The sequence below is a fragment of the Porites lutea genome, chromosome 4 (genome assembly GCF_958299795.1).
Source record: "Porites lutea chromosome 4, jaPorLute2.1, whole genome shotgun sequence".
In the NCBI taxonomy this organism is placed as follows: Eukaryota; Metazoa; Cnidaria; class Anthozoa; order Scleractinia; family Poritidae; genus Porites; species Porites lutea.
Window position 1 is genome coordinate 13,655,781 of NC_133204.1, and position 22,500 is coordinate 13,678,280.

The 22,500-nt window shown below is 37.9% G+C and overlaps 2 protein-coding genes across 3 annotated transcripts in view; both read left to right on the forward strand.

Annotated features, from left to right (window-relative positions):
• LOC140934903 (uncharacterized) overlaps positions 1-8,908 on the forward strand; it is a 19,250-nt gene extending 10,342 nt beyond the window's left edge. Inside the window, exons 1-4 of one of the 2 annotated variants that reach the window (XM_073384463.1) lie at positions 765-1,221; positions 1,664-1,786; positions 1,875-1,997; positions 6,582-8,908. In XM_073384463.1, coding sequence (XP_073240564.1) covers positions 1,119-1,221; positions 1,664-1,786; positions 1,875-1,997; positions 6,582-7,624 — 1,392 coding nt within the window. In that variant the 5' untranslated portion in view covers positions 765-1,118 and the 3' untranslated portion in view covers positions 7,625-8,908. Of the gene's footprint in view, positions 1-764; positions 1,222-1,663; positions 1,787-1,874; positions 1,998-6,581 lie in introns of those variants that run through there. The other variant, XM_073384462.1, reaches the window with a different exon arrangement.
• Positions 8,909-10,959: 2,051 nt separating this feature from the next.
• On the forward strand, positions 10,960-11,640 carry LOC140935113 (uncharacterized). The gene has a single exon (XM_073384647.1). The coding sequence runs from the start codon at positions 10,960-10,962 to the stop codon at positions 11,638-11,640; it is 681 nt and encodes a 226-aa protein (XP_073240748.1).
• Positions 11,641-22,500: the final 10,860 nt, after the last annotated feature.

Consider the following 22,500-nt stretch of genomic DNA (forward strand, 5'->3'; position numbering starts at 1 on the left):
AATCACATATAAAATGCTCCTGTTAGAGTTATGAAGAAAATATCAGACAAATCATCAGGGAGCAATAACCATGATAATAGTTTTTTGGTGATTTTTGCAGGCCTTTAGCATTAATACTCAAAAACGTTGACCCTGAACTTCAAGTTTCAATCCATGTCCCTGTTCTTTCCATCCGTAGCGACACACGACAGGAAACACTTTCAATGCCTAAACATATAAGTGTTAAAAATCAAAACTGGACCATCATTTTTGGAGACGTGTTCTGCTTTTCTCTCAATTCTGTTCAACCTAAAAAAATTTGATAGCCCAGATGCTCTACCACCAAGCTACAGGACACTATATATCAGGAGACTATATTACAGGGCACAGAGGAGTTATTTGTGACCTTGATTGTTCATTGTACCCTTGTACCACGCATTGCCTTTGTTTTTATACTGTAGAATTCAGCAAACCGTCATTCGATCGTCGTACAAACCTGGTAAAATATTATGCAATGCTCCGGAAAACCGCTGAAGGTAATAACTACGGACGAATAACAACGCGACTAACATATAATAAAGTCTCTTTTTCTTCCGTCACTTCGTGCCTCGCTCGGAAAGCCTTTCCGAATGCGTCGTGGTCCCTCGGGTGACGTTCGTTCCCACCGAGCATAAGATAAAATTTCACCAGGTTCGTAACACGATCGCATGACGGTTTGATAGGTCAAGTTCATAGTACAGTAAACAGAGACGACTCAGTTCGCTTGCCATCACAAATAACTCCTCTGCACCCTGTGACTATATCTAACTATCTATGAAGCTAGGTCTATAAGGACTGAAGTGTTCTATTTTCGAGTCTCCTTTACTGTCTGTACCTAGTTTCTCTCCCCCCCCGCCCCCCGCCCCCCACCCAATACTTGTTCATGACGAGACTCAACCCTCCAAAACACGGGACGCGGTCCATGGGAGGGTATGTGCGCACCCATCGTACCACCGTTCCCACAGACCTTGTTCGAACCTACCGCCTCGCCTGACACAGTGTTCAAAAATTTCTACACAGACAATTCGCGTTCCCACTTCAACCATACAGTGGGGCAAGAGTAGCTTATTTAAAATTTGTAAAATACAGAAACCGGCCTAATGTTATATAATGTTTTCTCAACATGTTATATAGATATTGACGAATGCAGCGTCAATTGTAGTTGTCTACCAGGATTCACAGGAGATGGCCACCAGTGTTATGGTATGACTCACTTCTAGCAGGAAGTGCACTTAAGCTTGAAAGAAAGGCAACCCGGCGCAAAATTCCGCACATGTCATGGGAAAACAATGTCCGAGTTTGCTAAAGTTCCAGTGATCTGAATATAAATGAAAGAAAAACAACCCGGCGAAAAATTCCCGCAGTGTCACAATACACCTTTTATTTTACTTCTTAATAATGGATCGAAAATCGCGTTTTTTTTTTAACACTTCACTGTTTTTTTTCTGTCTCCTAGCAACAGCAGATAAGCTTTCCAACGGTATGCAACCTGTGTAAACATTGCCAGACACTTTTTTTTTTCTTCTCAGCTATAGTTTTCCAAAATACGTCCACTTCATTTCGTAACTTGTATCTCTCTTATTGAGGAAATTTAGTTTACGTGAACTTCTTCTGCTAATTGTTCTTTTTTACTTATCCTATTCAGATATCGATGATTGCGGCAACGGCAGCCATGATTGCCACCAAAATGCAACTTGTGCAAATACCGCTGGAAGCTTTAACTGCAGCTGTCAGTCAGGATTCGTAGGAAATGGCCGCCAATGTCATGGTATAATATTGCCCGATTTTCATTTGATCTGAAAGTTTATGTCGTTCTTGAATTATGTTTTACATTTTTTTCCCTTCTTTTTAATTAGATATCAATGAATGCAGCGACGGTAGCCATGATTGCCACCAAAATGCAGCTTGCATAAATACCCCTGGACAGTTTTATTGCAGTTGTCAGCCAGGATTCACGGGAGATGGTCACCAGTGTTATGGTATGACTCACTTCTTAAAGGAATTGCACTTAAATTTGGAATGGGTGATAAATCGTAAAACCGGCGACCAGCGCGATGAATGCAAACAAAGCCAATTACAATCGCCACAAACATATGTCTTGTGTTTATACTCAGCTGGAAAGAAATTCGTATAAGGCCAGAAGTTACACTGTCATGATTACATATCGATGAATGCAGCAACGGTAGCCGTGATTGCCACCAAAACACTCCAAAAAGACTCCAAAAAATACTTATATAAAGACTTCTTCGAAATTTCTAAACTAGAGCTACACTTAATTTCATTGGGAAGTGAATTCCAAAACTTAGTGGCTGATACTTGAAAAGTCCTAGCACCTTCTGATTCTCTTTTATACTTTGGACAAATTAAATTCAAAGATCCATATCTACTTTGTCTTTCAGTAGAACGTATGTCGATGTTTCGTTTGAGTAATTCTAGCACATAATCGGGACACACCCCGTTCAAACGTTTATAAACTAATGGGCAATGATTAATCTTAGCTTCAAGAAGAAAAGATAGCCATTATTGCCACCAAAATGTAACTTGCATAAATACCCCTGGACACTTAAATTGCAGCTGTCAGCCAGGATTCACGGGAGATGGTCACCAGTGTTATGCCGGTATGACTCACTTCTAAAAGGAACAGCACTTAAATGTGGAATCGGTGATAAATCGTAAAACCGGCGACCAGCGCGATAAATGCAAACAAAGCCAATGAGCCACAATCGCGATAAATGCAAACAAAGCCAATGAGCCACAATCGCCACAAACATATATATGTCCTTGTATTTATACTCAGCTGGAAATAAATTCGTATAAGGCCAGAAGTTACACTGTCATGATAACAATAATATTTTACTTTTTTGTATTGGATCGGGAATCTAATTCTTTAATCTTTAATGTCTCGTAGCAATAGCAGCCCCGCTTTATTGCCACCAGCAAGGAATTTGTGTTAATATTGCTAGGCACCTGTCAGCCAGTTATCTCCCGAAAAGGCCGTCAGTGACGTTTCGTAATTTGCTTCTTCCTTAGTAAGAAAATAAACTTTACTTGAACTTCGACCAATAGACCTTTTTACCGATACGGCGGCCATATTGAATTAATTCAATTTAAGGAGTATTTAACATTTATTCCACGAGGGCGCTTGGATATGAGAAAATAGATAGCCAACGAGGCGCGTAGCGCCAAATTGGCTATAATCATCTCATATCCAACAAGCGCGAGTGGAATAATTGTTTTATTAAAAACGCCCACAAAAATCTCGTTGAATCTCTCCGACTAGAACAAACCGGAAAAGACAAGGGACTTCCGCTATTCACATGTCACACGTCTATCAAAACTGTCAACGCGCGGACGGACTCGCCTGGACTGCATGAATCAAAAATCAAAACATTGTAGCGATGAACATAAGTTTTTTTAAAAACTCATCGGGATTCTAGGATTTTACACAGCAGAACAGCTAAAAAAACCTGGCAGATAATGTGAACGAAAAGAATTTTTAAGTGACAGCTGTCAAAATTACTGTGCCTTTGGATTTTCGGTGCAGTTATAAAAGTAAGAACAACGGAGAAAAACTATTACCTCGGTCGCTTGTTGTGAAGTTCTTTGAAGCCACAAGCTGGTTTTGCTGAACGAGAAAAGAAGCTATACTGCCGCCTCGATTGCTCTAGTGAATGGCTGCATAGCCTGTATTTGTAGCTGGTTACTTGTGATTTATATTCTTGATGTCGGATAAACAAGCCGCAGTTATCTATCGGCGAGTGACTCGATCGGCGAATGACTTCGCGATCATGAAGAAACAGCACTTGTCTTCTTTCGTAGCTGGTCAAGGTACTTTAGTTCCATGTGTTTTCATGTGTTTTTCGACAAACTTTCAAACAAGCTCTTGTGGCTTTTTTGTTTGTTTTTGTCTTTTTTCTTTCGATGAAAGTGCATTTCTAGTGTTCTAAGAAATGAATTAAAACAATTTGCTTCGGGCGCCGTTCTATCCTTCGCGAAAAAAATCTCAGCTAGCTTCCAATTTTAAACTGAAGCGTACACTGACCATATATGGAGAGCATGGTATAATAGCTCATATATATACCATAACGGCTAAGCCAATCAAAATGCTAGAATTTCATTAACCAATGATTCAGTTTTTAATCATATAGGATGCCCAAAGGGCTTGGGTGCTTTTCGGGACATTTTTTCTTAAAGTTTTCTTAGAATAAGATTGTAATGGGAAAAAAGATCCTTGTGCCGTGTTTGGATGTAGTAATGATCGCCTTTTTCTAGTTTAGTATTAGAAATAATGTATTTCACTGTATATTTCTCGGGAAAAAGGCGATAATTATTACATCCAAACACGGCACAAGAATCTTTTTTCCCATTACAATCTTATTCTAAGAAAACTTTAAGAAAAAATGTTCCGAAAAGCGCTCGAAAATACCAACGAAATGTGCTCATGCCCCCTGGGCATCCTATAATACTCCTTAAATCGAATTAATTCAATATGGCCGCCGTATCGGTAAAAAGGTCTATTGCTTTTGCTTTATGGTCTGAATATATATGACAGAGTGGATCGAATTTTGAAATTTCGACTAAAGAAGAGATAGAATTATAGTTTATGTCATAGAAAGTAGAAAGAAACAATCACATCTTCATGAGAGACGTTCTACTAAGCCCTTCTTCCTCAAATATCTTGGAATTACCGCGCCAATCCTTCTAAGCCATAACACAAACAGTTACTGGCAAGAATCGGATACGTAGTTCCTGAGGACTCGCAGCAGCTAACCACAAAATTCAAAATTTAAAAATACGCGGATCAATTCTTCCATCACGATTTTTTCGATTTATACGAGTTTCAAGTAAAATGGATATACATCTAATTAATTGATTAATAAATGGCGGACCCAAGATGGTGGATGGTTCCGGATCTTTGATTATAATAAATGACGTCATCGTGATTTCACTGTGAAGTTATTAAACCGAGAAAACAGCGAAACTGTCAGCTGGAAACAAACCTATTCCTCGAATCTCTCATTCAGTTGTCAGACTCGGGTGCAGCTCAATTCTATCAACTGAAGCGGTTGCTGCACACATGCGGAGCCTAATGTAGTAAGATCGAAAGAGTTTTCCTAAACAAGAACGCATCGAAGTGGGAGGAAAGGGAACATTGTTCGAGCAGGGTTCTTCAAGAAATTTGTCATGCTGTACGTGTGAACTGCGTTAAGAAAATGACGTCACAAAGCAATTGTCTTGTGCTCTTGGTAACCAGGCCACGGAAACATAGCGTTGTAATGGCGCACTAAAATTAATGGTTTTTGAGCGCAAAAAACGACCACTTTCCTTAATCGTATGAAGCTATAATTTGCACACCATGTACTTCAAGTACTAAACTGCCAATCTAGCAAAAAAAAAATGATAGTCAAGGATTTGATCGTAGTAGAACTTTAAGGCGGTAATCCATAAAATAAACGACACTACTCCTCAACGCAGGTACTATCAGCGTGGGCTTTTTAACCTTGAACAACCTTGTACCGTGAGCTAATTATTAAGAAACTATAAACTAATTATTAAGAAACCCGGCCATACACAAGATAAACCTTAAGAATAACAATTTTTTTGTAAACAAATCATGTACTAAGTTAACCTCACTGTACAGAAGAAAGAATAGACAGAAGCGTTGCGTCGGTTGTTCAAGAACGGCTGAGTAAGGAACGAAATATAAAGACGAGGCAATGGATTATAAACAACTTGTCCAGGTTTTGTCCGATATGCCTCCGACAAGAATTGCCGCCGTGACGGCGATCCTTTAACTATGTTTGAGCGGATTAACTTTAATAGACTGCAGTTTTCATGTTTTATTCAGTCCAAATGTAGTTCATGTGATGTTACCGAAGAGAACCGTTTCTTCCAAATTTCGGCATTACATTTAGCTGCATATGTACGCATAATTAAAAAAGAAAAGACAAAGGAAAAGGGGAAATTTCTTTGATAACTGATCACATGACGTTTATTTGGGTAACAAAGGCATACAAGCAGTTGTGCTTTAGTTGGTTGAACATGAAAGTTTGCTAAATGCAGTGCTCACCTTTAATGAAAGTACAGTAAGATGTATTATACTTCGGATTTATTTTGCCACACATACTTCCTCTTTCAGACCTCAAGTAATGGAAAAAGTCGGTAAAATCTTAGCCATCTCAAGACCGTCATCCACGCGCACTCTAGGATTCCACATTATGACACCGAGTTAAACCACATTTAATTGTATTTCTGTCGTACTTTGTGGGACCCACGATCACCCTATGTCACCCGACACATATACAGCAGTGGTAATTCTTCATATTTGGTCGCAAATTGTCTTTGGTCAAACATTTACAAAAATCACAACCAAAGTTTCGAAAGAGTTTTGCTGTTCGAGAAACCGGCAAAACGTGAAATGTAGCGTTTGTGTCATAGCTGGGAAAATAACGATTACAAATTTGCCAAAATTCTGGCATTTTTAAAGTGTTCAGGAAAAAAACTGGCTTAAGGAAATTTATTTATTTCAGTGCTGAATTGCTCTCATTTGTTTTCTTATCCAGATTGTTCCAGTTATCACTTTGAAAAATACCAAGATTTACCAACCAGAGGAGCTCACGCCGTGGAACATTTCACCATTAACGGAAGTCTTTTTCTAGCGTTCGCCAACCATGAAAGTGATACCACCGAAAAATATAACACAGATTCTTTTATCTACAAGTTCAACGATTTGACTGAAAAATTCTTTCTTTACCAGACCATAGGCACACATGGAGGGCATGACGTGGAATATTTTACAATTTCTGGCGAACATTATCTTGCTGTTGCTAATGTTCAAAATGAAAATACGTTCAGATTGAACTCAGTTATTTATCTTTGGAATGGAACATTGTTTGTTGCCTTTCAAAACCTTACAACGAAAGGAGGAGCCAGCTTTAATTTTTTTACAATAGCGAAAGAACCTTTTCTTACCGCATGCAATCTCTTTGATGATGTTACGAAAAGTATCAACTCAACCATCTACAAGTGGAAAAACAACATGTTCGAAAAGTTTCAGGAGATAGCGACAGAGGCAGGTCGTGGAAGTGCTGCGTTTGTAATTAACAATGAAAGCTACATTGCCTTTGCAAACGCCGTCCCGTCGGCAACATCAGTAGTTTATAAGAGGGCTGGGATGCACTTCGTCGAGCTGCAAAACCTTCAAAAGCATAGTGCAATGAATGTAAAGTCCTTTTACGTTAATGATGATGTGTTTCTCGCCACTGCCTCTCAACCCACACAGTCGTTCATTCACAAGTGGAATGGAAGTCAGTTTTTCCTATTTAAGACTATTCCTACTTACCGGGCCAGGGTCCTGTATCCCTTTGTTATGTGCGGTCAAACATTTCTTGGTGCGGCTAATCGGCGTAGGGGTGGCACCTACCACATAAAGTCAGTGGTGTATCGGTTCTCTCAGGACCAGTTCACTGAATACCAGAAGATTTCAACTTTTGGAGCTGTTGATATGACGTCATTTGAGCACAAGGGTTATACTTACTTGGCAATTGCTAATTCAGGAAATGAGAACCAAAAGAACATTAACAGCACTCTGTACAGGTGGACCTAAAAAGATTGCGTATTCATTAATTAGAGAGGCCTGGGACTAAGGGGTTTACCTGTGGAAAATGAATTATTGACTATAACTTTGGCATAGATGATGGCGCTGAATTAAAATTTGGCACACATGAAGAACTCATTGTCCTTAACATTTTCAAGTATAAATATTGTGTTGATAAGTCACCTGATATGTCACGTGATCATTTTGTTAAAAATCGTAAATTATTGACCAATTGGTGGCCGGTTTAAGAAAAGGAATCGAGCAATAACATTTTTCTAATTGATATTAAATATTTCTAACACTTCACGTTTGGAATGACCGTCCATTGCACTTCAATAAAAAAATTATGAGGGAAAGCGTCATTTTAAATGCCCAAATTTAATTTTGAATTATTTAAAACTTTAATTTTAAACTTCCTGTACATTCAATCTAAACGTATAACATTAGGTATGTTTATCCTCTTCCAGAAATACCAATTTGTTTACTTATACAAAGTAAATTCGCCACCAATTCGCCAATTTCCTTCATTTTCAATTTTTGGTCACGCGACATGTCACGTGATCATAATTAAATGTTACGGCACAAGAAAACCTCAAGGTTTACTTTTGGGAAAAAATTCATTTTGTTCTAGGTCTCCTAGCGAGAGATATGTAAGGAGAGATTTCCCATTAATTCTTTCTTTGCCTTGAATTTCTTATTTAGCTTTTAAATATTCCCTTTGAAGTTGTGTTAGCCGTAATTAACATTGAATTGGCATTGAGTTGTTTTAGTTCCCTTAAATTATACACATTTTACTTCAATGTTTACTTTTAAAAGGATAATTTGTTTCTGAATAGATATACAGCTTAGTCACTGAATAAATAGACCTTTCGCCTGTTCAAATACCAACCGTTCGTAGTTTTTAGTTTTGACATTTTAGGGAATCCTGAGCAAAGGAAACTCGAATTCTTTTATACAGCTTTCTTTGTAAATTTCCTAAATTCACTTGTTTGACTGACATTTAATTTTGAGTTATTTAGTTTAACATATGAACTTTAAAACTAAATTTATCCAGATTTGTTTTCGGTGTTCAGCTGATCTTATTCAGCCTTCTTTCCAGTTGTTTTGTGATGTTGTAATAAATTGATCGGTTAGTACAAAGAGAGCACTGTTAATCCTGTTTCTCGATTTACATTGCGGAGTTATATTCTTGTACGATCAGTTACATTGCGGAGTTATATGCTTGTACGATTTACATTGCAGATTTACTTGACTGTATGATTTACGTGCACGAATTGAAGATTAAACTGTTGAAGTCCAAGTTTGAGTCCTGCCCTGTTTCCAGTTGTAGCAGATCCTAGTACCTTGGAATAGTGACGAGTTCCTTTCCCGCTAGCCAAGCGAGTTGCAGAGTTAGTTTCCCCCCTTGTTGTTCATACGCCGAAGTCACTCGAGTTCTCTGTTCGCTTATTTCCCCGATTTGTGCTTGGAAGGGCAAAACCTATTGTCACAGATATTGCCAATCATTCATATGCTCCGAACACACATTTGACCCAGGCCTTAAATCCTTACTGGGAGGTGAGAGGGGGCCTGTAGTCGGCTGTCTGTCCGATCTTTGTCGGTCTTCGGTAAGTTTCTGTTAATGAGTAGAAATGCATCTTAGTCGTTATGTACCTCACTCAGGTAATTTAAACCCTATGCAAAGTGTAAATAATTATATAGAGGATATTACACGGTGGCGCGAGGATATGAATTTTATTTTCGCGTGCAAAACAATATTTTACGAACGAGCGCAGCGAGTGAGTAAAATATTGTTTTTGCCACGAGAAAATAAAATTCATATCTTCAAGCCGCCGTGTAATGTTCTTTTTATTATATAGACAAAAAGATATTGAAAAAATAATAGAGGGAAATTACCGAAATTACGTCATCGATAAACTCACGTGTGAGATTACGGAAAATAAACCACTCGGGTCCCGGATGTAGTTTTTATGAATTTTACGAGTGGTATATTTTCCAGTAAAACACTCGTGTCTATATAATAAATGAGAATAAAGTAGAATAGCCTAAGCTATAGTAAAGTGATGAACATCTTTATAAGACTCCAAAAAATGCTTATATAAAGACTTCTTTAAAATTTCTAAACTAGAGCTACACTTAATTTCATTGGGAAGTGAATTCCAAAACCTAGTGGCTGATACTTGAAAAGTCCTAGCACCTTCTGATTCTCTTTTATACTTTGGACAAATTAAATTCAAAGATCCATATCTTCTTTGTCTTTCAGTAGAACGAACGTCGATGTTTCGTTTGAGTAATTCTAGCATATAATCGGGACACACCCCCTTCAAACGTTTATAAACTAATGCGCACCTTTTCTTCTTGAAGCTAAGATTAATCAGTAGCCAATTGAGTTCTCTAAACAGATCTACTCTATTTGCTCTAGTATCAGCATTGAGAATAACGCGTGCGGCCCGCTTCTGTAGCCTGAAGACCTTATTTAAATTATCAACGGATGTAGAACCCACACACTAGAGCCATACATCATGGTTTGTTTTATCATGGCATTGTAATAAAGAATTCGTTGATCTAAGGGTAAATGACGCCTGATTTTTTTTTCAAAACAGCAATACGCTGTGTTAGCTTCTTACAGAGATTATCAGTATGCTTATTAAAATTAAGCTGAGTGTCAATAATTACACCTATCAGTTTATGAGCCTGGACTTGTTCGAGTTCGACTGAGTTTACATGGACAGTGAGCCGCTCATCTTCTTATATAGACGTTTGCCAGCTTCTAACATAGCTTTAGTTTTGGACTCGTTAAGTACCATTTTATTGTCTGTGGTCCATTGTGCAACTTTACCAACATCAGCTTGAAGAACTTGAATTAAGGTTCCAGGTGCTGATCTATAATCAGCATTAGCACTGATAGTGGTATCATCCGCATATATGTCTGCTGCTGAATGTTTTAGTACCTTTGGTAGATCGTTTATAGCGGAGCTCTCGCGCGCGAACATTTGTGTATTATTTTTTCGGCTTCAGCGCCATCCGGGCTGAATTTATTCTCGATTAGTGAAATAAAAGTGATGATTTCTGGGATAGCCTTCGATCGTCCCGATCGTCCCAGTCGTCTGAGAGCGTTTCCATATGATCGCTTCAAAATTTACATGATCGTCCCGATCGTCCGGATAGAACTCAACTCTATCCGAGCGATCGAGGTCGTCTCAGTCGTCCGGATCGTTTGCGATGGTCTGGGTAGCGTTTCCATATGATCGTCTCGATCGTCTGAACATTTTTTGAGACGACTGGGACGATCCGGACGATCATAGTCATGCAAGCTAACTTTGAATCTCGAGAAAACCAAATGTATGCTTGTAGGTAGTAATAAGAAATTGGAAAGCAAAATGGCTCTAACAGTATCAATCTTCGACCACAATGTAAATAATGTCAACAGCTTCAAATACCTTGGAATTTTTATATCATCTGATTTTACATGGACAAAGCATGTTGAATACATTGCTGGCAAAATTAATCAAAGGCTTGGTCTCCTTAATCGTATTAAGCATTTATTACCTTTTAGTGCACGCCTTCTTTTTTATAATAGTCTTGTCATGCCTTTATTTGATTATGCAGACCTTGTTTGGGGAGACAAGCATAATGTAACCTTAATGACCAGTTTGCAAGTCTTGCAGAATAAGGCTGCTAAAATAATTTTAGACAGACCTCTTTATTCATCTGCTACGCATGCGCTTGCCACTCTTAAGTGGGTTCCATTAGAAAAAAGGCGTTTTCAGAGAAGATGTATTTATGTGGATAAGTGTTTAAATGGACTTGTTGAGCATGATATGAACTTCATAAGACAGCAAGAACAACATAATTATAATACCAGAACTAAGCTGAATCTCAGACTTCCAAGTGTCAAGAGGAATTGGGGTAAGCAACGGACTGCATTTCATGCCATCAAGGATTTTAACTCTCTTAGCCAGGCAATCAGACAATCCGTGAATCTGAAAATTTTTAAACGTAATCTTTTTAAATTTGTAGTTTAAACGAATTTCATGCCACCAAGGATTTTGACTCCCTTAGCCAGGCAATCAGTCAATCCGTGATTCTGAATATTTTTAAAAGTAATCTTTTTAAATTTGTAATTTAAATGAATTTGAGTTAATATCTTGTACATTATAATAGTTTTTACATATTTTAGATTTTTAATGTCTTTGCGAATTTTGTGTTTTTTGTATTTTTTTTTTAATTTTATGAGATCTTTTTTGAAAATCAAATTTTATATGAAAAAGTCATCTCAATAAAGATTATTATTAATATTTTATTGAAACCAGACTTAAACAACTTAGAAGTTCAGCGAAGTCAACTCAGAACAAAAGGAAATTATCTTTTTTTGTATCGGTTGACAGAAATTGTTTTTACATTCGTATTTTCTAGAATTTTCATTCATTATGTCCTCTAGTTTGGAGTATAGAGAAAGAGAGAGGCAGAGAAAACGGGAAAGTAGTCGGTAATCAAGACAAGCTCAACGGGAGAGAGAGCGGCAGAGAGCCAGAGAAAGGAGGCGAAACTGCACTGACGAGCAACGGGAAATGGAGCAAGAAAGAAACAGAGAAAGAAGGAGCAATTTTACCGACGAGCAACGGGAGAGGGAGCGAGAAAAAATTTTGCTGACGAGCAACGGGCAAAAGAGCAAGAGAGAGCAAGGGAAAGGCGACACAATTTCACTGAAGAGCAACTGGAGAATGAACGAGAGGGAGCAAGAGAAAATAGACGCCGAATTAGCGACGAGCGGCGAAGAACGGAGCGAGAGGCAGCAAAGGAAATCAGGCGTCGTATAAACGAGGACGAACAGGAAGGGGAAGGTAAGTGACTATCTTCAAATTTGAGCTTACTTTTAATTTTGCCGAGGTTACCTCACTGGTAATATGTATCGGATGTAAGGCGTTTTGGCTATTACGAAAACATTCTTTTTAGAAAGCTTACGCAGAGGTGCGTTAGTTGTAGTTTTTCGCTTTAGTTTTGTTACAAAATCAATAACCTCTTCGTGATGACATCAGTTTTTTTGACCAACCACAAGTCACTTGTTGTCACGCAGCGTTGAATTTAATTTAGTCACTTGAACGAGATAGAGTAAGCTTAAAGTGCTCTTCGATGTATTTTCGTTCTTTCTGGTGCGGAAAATAAGGTAATTTTAAATGTGCAAGTTATGTAATTTCATCGAAAAGTATAACCATTGCCATTTTTTTCTGCCCTATCCGACCGTGCAATGAAATTGCAAACCCATCTTGTGACTGTTGCTTGTCATTCCTATGAGTTTCTGCAAGCTTAAATCCCGGGCTTAAATTTATTCAGTGTCAGGACGCTTAAACAGAGGTACGTTAGGGACGGACCATTAGAAAAGTTATGGTGGGTGTGGGGAATTTTCGAGCCGCAGGAATTTTTTTTCGTTATCAAATTCCTTGTATGAATTTCTTTTAGGCCATAGCATGAATATTTTTTGCGATTAATTGGCGTGCATGAATTTTTTTCATTTAATTTTCCCTTGCGCGACTATTTTTTTTGTACTCCGCCTGCCCGCCCGCCCATAAGTTTTCTAATGGTCCATCCCTTGGTTGTATTTTTTTTTTTGTTTAATCTACAACCTCTTCGTGATTGCATCAGCTTTTTTTTGCCATACCACACGTCACTTGTCACGCAGCGATGAAATCTAATTTCACTTTAACGAGATAAGCTTAGGCACCTCGATGCATTTTCGTTCTTTCTGGGGCGGAAAATAAGGTAATCTTAAATGTGCAAGTTATGTAATTTCACCGAAAAGCATATAACCATTGTCATTTTTTATCTTATCCGACCGTGCAATGAATCGCTGAATGAATGTAAACTCCTCTTTATGACTGATGTTTATCATTCCTGTAAGCTAATGTAAGTTAAAATCCCGGACTTAAATTTATTCAGTGTTAGATGATCTTAAATTAACGGCCTGTGAAAGGGTTGTTACGTTTTCTTAAAAGTCTTTGGGGTGTCACTGTTTCTTCTTTGTATGCTCGGCGGTCTTCAGCTTGAATTTGAAGATGTTTTGCGCTGCCTTTTGCCTGGTTTTTCCAATGCCTGTGTAAAGAGCTGATTTGATGCAGATTGTTCGGGTTCACCTCTATTTATTTTATTTAGGGTGTTTTAAGAAAATCTGAAGGAGCTATTCTCCCTCTTAAATTGAAATAGCTATTCCTTTAAGGATTTTCCATTTTGTAGATTCCTATCTTGGAGTGTGTAAGAATAATATTAGGTAAATAAGGAGGTCATTAAGCCAGTGCTCGAAATGATTTTTGAACAGTGCTGGTCATGTTGACAGGCCAAACAAATTTTAACTCGGACCGGTCAAAATACATTAAAAACTCGCGTGTAAGAACCCGCAATTCCCTGGCTTGAACAGATTCTTACAAAAATAGTTATTTGCCAAAAATTTGGGTATTTGTCTAAAATAAACAGGTTCTTTTTTAATTCTGAAGGAAAAAAACGTTGTAACTAAGAGTACTTAAAGTGGTCTTCAATAGGGTTCCTGAATATTTTATAAGTGTACAGAATTTTATTTATAAACAACAGTGGTGTTTATATAATAAATAGAACATTACATGGCCGCTTGGAGATACCAAATTTCTCTTCTCGTGTTGAAAATATTTCTCAACACTCGAAGAGAAATTTCGTATCTCCGCGTACCCTGAGAGCAGTGGTTTCTCCAGGCCGGACGCTACGCTTCGATGGGAAAGAAACCACTGCGAGCAACCGTTTGCTTTTCCATCGAGCATGCGCGTCCACGTGATGACTACGAATATCCAACGAGAAGAGGGCAACGAGAACTTCAACAAAACAATAGTTTAATAAGCAAAACAACAACTTTGCACGTGCATCACGCTTTTATTTTTGCATTTCTTTGCCATTTTTGCACGACTACGACGTGAAGATGCCTAACTTTGCCATTTATGGATGACGTGAACAAGCAACGACGAAATTTATTCTCCTTTTCGCTCTTGAACTTGGATATGGTCCCTTGGAATTCAACTCCATTTGGGTTCGCCTACATTTGACAAAGTAAGTAGATAGGAATAAATAATCCAAAGAAATAATGAATATTCACAGCAGGCTCGCGTTAAGGTGGCTCAACTGAATAATGAGGACGCGCACTTGTAAACACAAATAGTCCGTGGGCCAGGACCCCAAATTTGATGATTTGGTACCAAAAAGAGGGACAAAGAGTGGCTTATATTTTTAAAAACTATGACTCCTCTAGTTTATTTCAATGTATGATAACCACGTCAAATGAGTAGTTTTATAGGGTTTATCACGTGATGAAGTGACGTCACTCAGCTTTCAACAATGTCGAATAAATGTACGTACATAAGTTTTTACTCATGTTTTTACTCATGTTTTGGGGCACGTCTAGATGATTAAATGGTACCACTGTTTTGCAAGTAATTTTCGAGGCTTTTGTAGCAAAATTAGATGGATTTTGGTTTTGGTTGCCATGGTAACGTAGAAAAGTAGCCTTTTGAACCAGAGGATCGATATAAACTAAAGTAATAAAGATTAATTGTTTGAAAAATCTGTTAAATGATAGTTCTAGATGACAACTGGATACTAGCTTGACTCAGGTGTTATAGCTACCTATGACGTTGCTATAATATGAAATTACCTTTTTGGCGGCCATGTTGGATCCAATTTTGTCCCCTAAAGTGCCCAAAAACGATCAAAACTGAAAGGAACATGCACAATCCTCATATTCAAGCTGTGAAAGAAGCTGCTCTTAAAGCTGTAAACTGAAACACCATAGATACAAACTCTTCCGCTTTGCTAGAGATTTCTCCATATCTCTAGCAAAAGTACCGGTACTAATTGTGGTTTTTCTGTAAAGTCATACTTTTTGGACATCCGAGGTTGACATGCAAAACATTATAATTCCTCTTACAATGACCACTTGTTTTTTATGTATTTTGAGTGTACATTTGGCAAGTCATATGTTTAAATGTAGCAACGACTAGCAATGACTATATTCTTCTGTGGTCAATAAATCCACACACATTTTATTTATCATGTCGACAGCCAAAGGAAATAATGCTGAAAAACAGAATCAGACCACATATTCTAGTCCTCGTCAGCATCGTCTTCTACTGTGACAGCTTGTTTTTCTCGCCTATTGTCACAATTGGAGAGCCGGCACTTGTCTGTGCACTTAAGACCATTCGCAAGGCAGCTATAGTTCGGGAGCCTATACAAGATTTGGTGCAAGAACAAGAAAGTAGCTGTAAAACTGTTGCGGGCGCTGGCTGACCACTCATCCAATCAATCCCTAACTTGTTCTCATCCTGAATTCAGCCATGTCTTAAGGGGCTCGGAATTTCAGGGCCGTTCTCAATTCTTCGCCTCCGCATTCCTGTTTGCTAGTTTGCTTGACACGCATGTTTATACAGGCAATCAGCGCAAGGCGGTAGTTGGTCGGACTCGATGTTACATCTCTTTGAACAGAACAATCTATATCTTAGCTCATTGATGCTGTTTGTCCCTGGGCGGGAACTGTACATACGACAGGTGAAATTCTGATGCATCTGGAAAAGATTATCTGAGAATTCCCATTCCACTCCTAAGAGGTCAAACATTTCCTGAAAGGATCTCTGTTCTTTGACAATTCAAAGTGCACCAATCTTACCCCGTCCAAGAAAAAGCACTTACTGTGTCGCAACCAGTATAAGCGTGCATGCCAAGGAAACTGCTGCACAAATTTTGACCTATGGCTTGCACTATACTCGTGATGCTGATGTATCTAACTCTTGTTTGTGTTCCACACTTGAAAACTATTGAAGACGGAATTAAGTACTTGAATGACACTCAAAGAATAAATATATCTGTATCTTCAAATACCACAATCAATGTGCTGTAATCCGATCTGGCTGCGTGAGAGAAATGAAAGAAGGCGCACTAAAACCCACAAAAGGTTTTTCCTTCGGGTATTTTCTAACGCTTCCTGGCAATTTACTTCAACATATGTTCTTGGCTTAGGGCCTTGACGCTCACCTGCATACTCAAGCTGGGAATAAGAAATGCCATGACCATAACGGTTTAGTATAGACACTAGCTCTACATCGTTTGTGAGAGTTTTTACAGCATACCACAGAAGAATTTGTTTAGGTGGCTTAATCCTCCCTCTGGTTACTCCAAATAACAGGTCTTGCGCGAACGACTTCATCAACCGCTGGACTCTTTGAGAAGATTATCTCTAACGAATATTTGCTGCCAGTCAGCAAGGTATGCAAAAACGCACTGTCATTGAGCTCTGAAGGGCGTGGTGGCCATGACATTTTGCTTTCTTTGTTTAGAATAGCATCGCGGATGTCAGCCACAGCTTTCTGAATATTGGAGATCTTCATTGTTGAACCTTTGGTTTCTTTTTCTGCCATAAGGATATTTAGTAAATTTCTGGCGATTTGCACTAGCGTTAGGCTAGCAGGGATTAGGACTACACGGTTGCTGTTTAGCAAGTTTTCAAACTTGATCAATTCACTGAATTCTGCTTCTATGTTCCTTTTGTTATGCTTCTTTGTTGATGGCTTACATTCCTTAGCCCCCAATGACATTAGATACTCTACAAGTAACTGGGTCATCTCAAGCAGCCTTACGTTTTTCTAATTTTCTATCACATCTGATCTTATAAAGTCAAAAAGCATCTAGTAAGCATCAGACTCTAGACGGGCATATTCATCATCCGAAGATTCACTGCTCATATCAGGGTTCACACTGCTGCTTGCTTCTGGTCTAGTGAAGCTCCTGTAGCATGTCCTGTGATAACAAGCCTCTGTTGCAACTAATTCGCGCGGCACAAGGGCAAGAATCTTGCTGTCATTCTTTTGTGTAGCAATCTTTCTGATAGAGCTATCTGCACGCATATCTCGGCATTGTACTAACCTGTACCATTGAAATATTTTGGCTTTTCACAAAAAATACAAATGCGCTCGTATGTTGTGGAAATATTGGAAGATCCTCGAATAGAGACTCTCCTAGCCACTTGTTCCTGGTGAGTCTGGCTATTGGATGATTGCTGGGATAATTTATCTAATACATTTTTCATTGTAAAAATGCTTCGACACTTACGATGGTAGTAAATGAGCGAAACTTCTCCGTCTCTTAAAGACTTCGAATGTTGTACGATTTCTTGGTGATTTCGAATCTGTGCTGCACGTAGCAAGGTTTTCCACGACTCCTCGTCTTTAGGATTAACTAAATCACTGCTATCGTCGGTACAGTGAATGATCCACTTCTTCTTGCAGAAACGTTTGACTGCATTTGACTCCTCAGCATCATCAACACTCCTTCTTAGATGAGGACCCTTTTTGTATCAGATTTTTCAGCGTTTAAGTCGCAATGCAAATGCAATAAACAGGGACATAACAGCACATACGGTATATTATAATTTACGAAAGTCTGGACTTCCAAAAGTTTTTTTTTTCATAGCGGTGCCATGATTTGGAATGAGTTACCACAAAAAACATACGAAGAATAACATCGCTATGTCAATTCAAAAGGGAAGTAAACCAGTTAGCTTTCTAGTTTTCTGTTTCCCAGCACATGGCAATCATGTTAGCCATTCAGGTGTATGTAGTCTTGATATCCTTTTTACTTCGCTTAACCTTCTCAGACTGATGATTTTATCGTGTTTAAATAAACCATATGTATCTATGTATTAAAAATTGGCATATCATATTGAGTTTTCAATACCGAATAACCGATAATTCAAATAATGTTGACTGCAACAGGTTGATCATTCCTAAAATTAGATTATATTTCAAAATTTATAAATATATAAACAGACGTTTATGATTGATATGAGCAAAATACATATCGGATTATCGAAGTGAACATTGTACAAGAACTGTAAGTATTTCCAAAATTCTTTTTATTAAGTCAAAAGTTCAAAGACTTTTGCCTCAAAAAGTTTTAGCGCTTTATTAACTAGATGATTTTGCTGACTTTTCTTGAAATTATTGCGTTTTACATGGTAAAATGGCTATTAAACCGGCAAATCAAGAACCCACTACCCTTGCCATGGTAGCCGCCATTTTGGATTTTACCCATAATGCAATTCGGACGCTACTTTTGAGTTTTCTACGCTCTACTTTGGTTAAATTCAGAACAAATAATATTTTGGCGATAAAAAAAACGCAACAAAAAACTTCCCATGTCTCTCATAATAAATTAAACTACAAAAGATATAGTAAATTTTAAGTGCCCGTTTAGTATCCTCAAAGCTCATTACCGGCACTTTTATATGAAAAAAATATCTTGAAAGCTACTCCTGCAGAAAGGTTATCATGCAAATTTTCAATCTCCACCTTATGTGCTATCAATTCGCAGCAATCATCCTTTGTCCCTCGAATCGGTACCAAAATCAGGATCGGCCCATGGACTAAAAATCTGGGGGGGAAATTGGCTATATTTGAGGCCCTATTTAAAAGCCTTCCCTGTTTTCAATGTTCTTGAAACTTGCACGGAATGTTTCTTGACAATTGATCTCGGGATTGTCGAATTTATAAAAAAATTTATCGAGCGGTTTTTGGAAAAATGCGAAATTTTTAGGCGTGGACAAAATTACGTCCAAAAACTGTATCAAAAGTAGCTGAATGCAAGTTAATAAAATTCTTCTTACTCGCGATCGCCCAGAGCAATTCCCCTCTTTTTTTGTATGCAGTTTTCAACGGAATCAAACCACTATGAGATGAAGCCGCGTTCCCAAGGCTTATCATTTTCTTAAAATATCAGCGAATTGTGTGGTTAGCATGCTATTTCACTGTTTTTATGATTCTTAAAACTGCATTTTAAAATATTTCGAAAACGCTCTCATAGAATTTGTTCAAACTTTGCCATAATGGAGCCAATTATGGCAGGAACATACTCCCCTAAGCGATTGCTTCAAAAAACTCCTGGTACAGAGAAACACAAAGATAAATGAAAAACGTAATGGCGTCATTACGTTGCCATGGCGACTCCGATTACAATAAAACCCAGATTATAAGAAATTTTCATCTTTATATAACACAGCTGTGTTAACGTTTTTTCCATATCTTTACTTATGCCGATGTAGTTGATGCTCAAACTGGGGAGGTATCAACCCCAAAAAAATCCAGTCGAGCCACCTTAAGACAGCGATTGTAAGCGTAAGCAAATGCGCGAGAGCCTAAACTTGCTTTCAAATAGGATTTACATGTTTAAAGTTAATTTATTCGTCCATAGCGCTGGACGGCGGCTAGATCAAAGGAGCAGACGGATGTTCGCAGTGGTTTCTCTCCCTTCGTAACGTAGCGTCCGGCTTGGAGAAACCACTGCTTGCAGGTTAATCTCCGCGCGGCCACGTAATATCCTCAATATCTTATATAGATTGAAGAAAATATGAACATGGCTCAAATATATGCAGGATAAACAGGTCTAGTATAGAGGGGGCCTAACTGGCAAATTTAGCTAGGTTCTTAGTCACTAGTTTGTACTGTATTGAAAATGTTGTACTTTGCAGAAATAGCCAAATTAAGACAAACATGTCTGTTATGTCATTTTACCATATAAGGTCAAGAGAACGCGCAAAATACGAGGCCGTAATACACTGTAGTGTCGTGGTTTAACCATTTTACAACAGGGCGAATAACAGTAGATGCAAAAGGAGCATTCGCACAGAATGAGGATGTTTTGGATACTCTTACCAGAAAATAGCAGCCAAAATAACATTTTTTTGCAGTAGGTAGAATAATTAACCTCTCATTCAATAGTTTAGCAGGTAATACGCACAGACATTTAGCTCATTGTTATTGTCATTCTCACAGAGGGAATCAGAATGTTTTTTAATATTCTTACCCAAAAAATAGAAGCCTATCGCAAAAGCACAATTTTTTTGCCCCACTGAGGTGTAGCTTGTTACAAACAGCGAAGGATTTACTTCACCCAGGCCAGTTTACAGGGCAAGCAATGAAGCAAGAGATATTCATTGAAAACATTTGCGATTTAGTTATGTGGCATTAACAAGTTGTTCAGATTTGCCTTTCAATTTTCGGTTTATTGAGTCCGCACACTTCTTTGCTCCCTTGTATGTATATTTAGGTTGCTTATAATTTCTGAATATTTGCCTAAAATGAAAATTTTCATGGCTTTTATTAGAAGCAACGCTTTCGTCGAGAAATTAACCAAAGTATTAAAAGACAAACACCTTCCTCTTACTTTTGAATGCTTGATATTGATACGCTGAATTTCATTTACCCATTTCAGACCAAGACAATTATACTGAGATCTGAAAATTGTAATCAGGATACTTGATTAAAATTTAGTTCGCATAAGACCACGCAACGATCGTTAGAATTCTGCTTAGCCAGCGTGTTATAATGCCGAAAAAAAGAAAGAAATTTCAAGGACTCGGTACGGTATGGCCTCTAGTCGTATTTGAGCCTTAAGAGGAAAAACCTTTATTGTTTAGACTCAGAGTGGTCCTCTTAATTGTCCAACCTCAACTTAATTTAATATTTCGCCCTAAAGTTTGCGATTCAAGAGAATTATCCTCTTTCGCCGTATTTCTCCTTCATAGCGACCTCAACATAGGTTTGTTACCCCACGTTATATAATAACTATTCTCGTTCCAACGCGTTGTCTATCTCACAAACCGTGGAAGGGTCCAATGATTTTGTTATTGTCTTTTTTTAAAAGGAGGAAATATTGATACAGATAACCATGGGCTACAAAAGGTACGTTCAAAATCTTAGAGTTATTCTTTTCAGTGGTAAATCCAAGATTTGCCGGAGTTAATTTTCCCCTTTTTACAGATGTTTATTTTGCATAATGACAACATGGCAAATTATGTAAGAATCGCTGCCTAAACATTTCTTAAATTTCTGTTAAAAGATAATGTGTAATCTAATTTCCGTTCCTTTTTTCTATTGCAGTATTATTATGACTTAAACTTCCACTTTTAGGCTAAATGAAAAAAATATTATTATTGCAGATTGGTGATAATTACGCGATTTATTTATATTCGGCGTGACATACACGAGTTTGGCTAGACCGTGGATATATACTACCGGTATGAAAAGTGAAAAAATGGAAAAACCACTGCAAAAAAACCTTCTTGATCTATGAGCGCCTTTACATTACGTATAAATGTCGTTCATTTCTATCGCCAATACAACTAATATAAGCACTGAAAACCACAGTTACACGGTTGGTTGTCCCTCAAGATACCACTCACCTCATGATTACTTCCTGATATTTCTGTTTAGAACTTTGTAATAAAACGAAGAATAACCTTCGTCTAAACTTTGTCGGACAGGCTGATAGCCTGAAAGTTTAACTAAACCTTTCTTTAGTCAGAACTAATTTCTGAACGTAGTGTAGTCATTTTAACACGTAGTCAAGCGTATACAAAACGTCACGATGAACTAAGCCTGTAATATGGAAATCAACCTTTTTCTTAGTCAGGAAAAAAAAAATACAAATTTAGAGTATTTTTACTATGTAAATTCAAAGTGCCATTTGCTCATCGGATTTTTTTTTTCTCCAAATAAATGTCAGTCTAGATTCCACAACGTTTTGAGCCATTCTGACTCCAGTAATAAATTGAAATTCTTTAGTGTTGCAAACATAAGTTAACAAAATGCAAAAAAAACTATAGGAAGGATATTTTTTACAATAACTAGTAAATTATATCTCGCACGCTGATTGGCTAATTTTAATCATCATTAAGAGGGCAAACACATAAAATTTTGATTAATACAAGACGCGGTCACTTGCCGAACGAATGCCGACCTTCGGTGTTTATGCTTGGTTTAGTTTCGTAGCCAGATTCACTTTCTGTTCTCTGAGAATAATAGCCAGTTAGCTCTGATGCA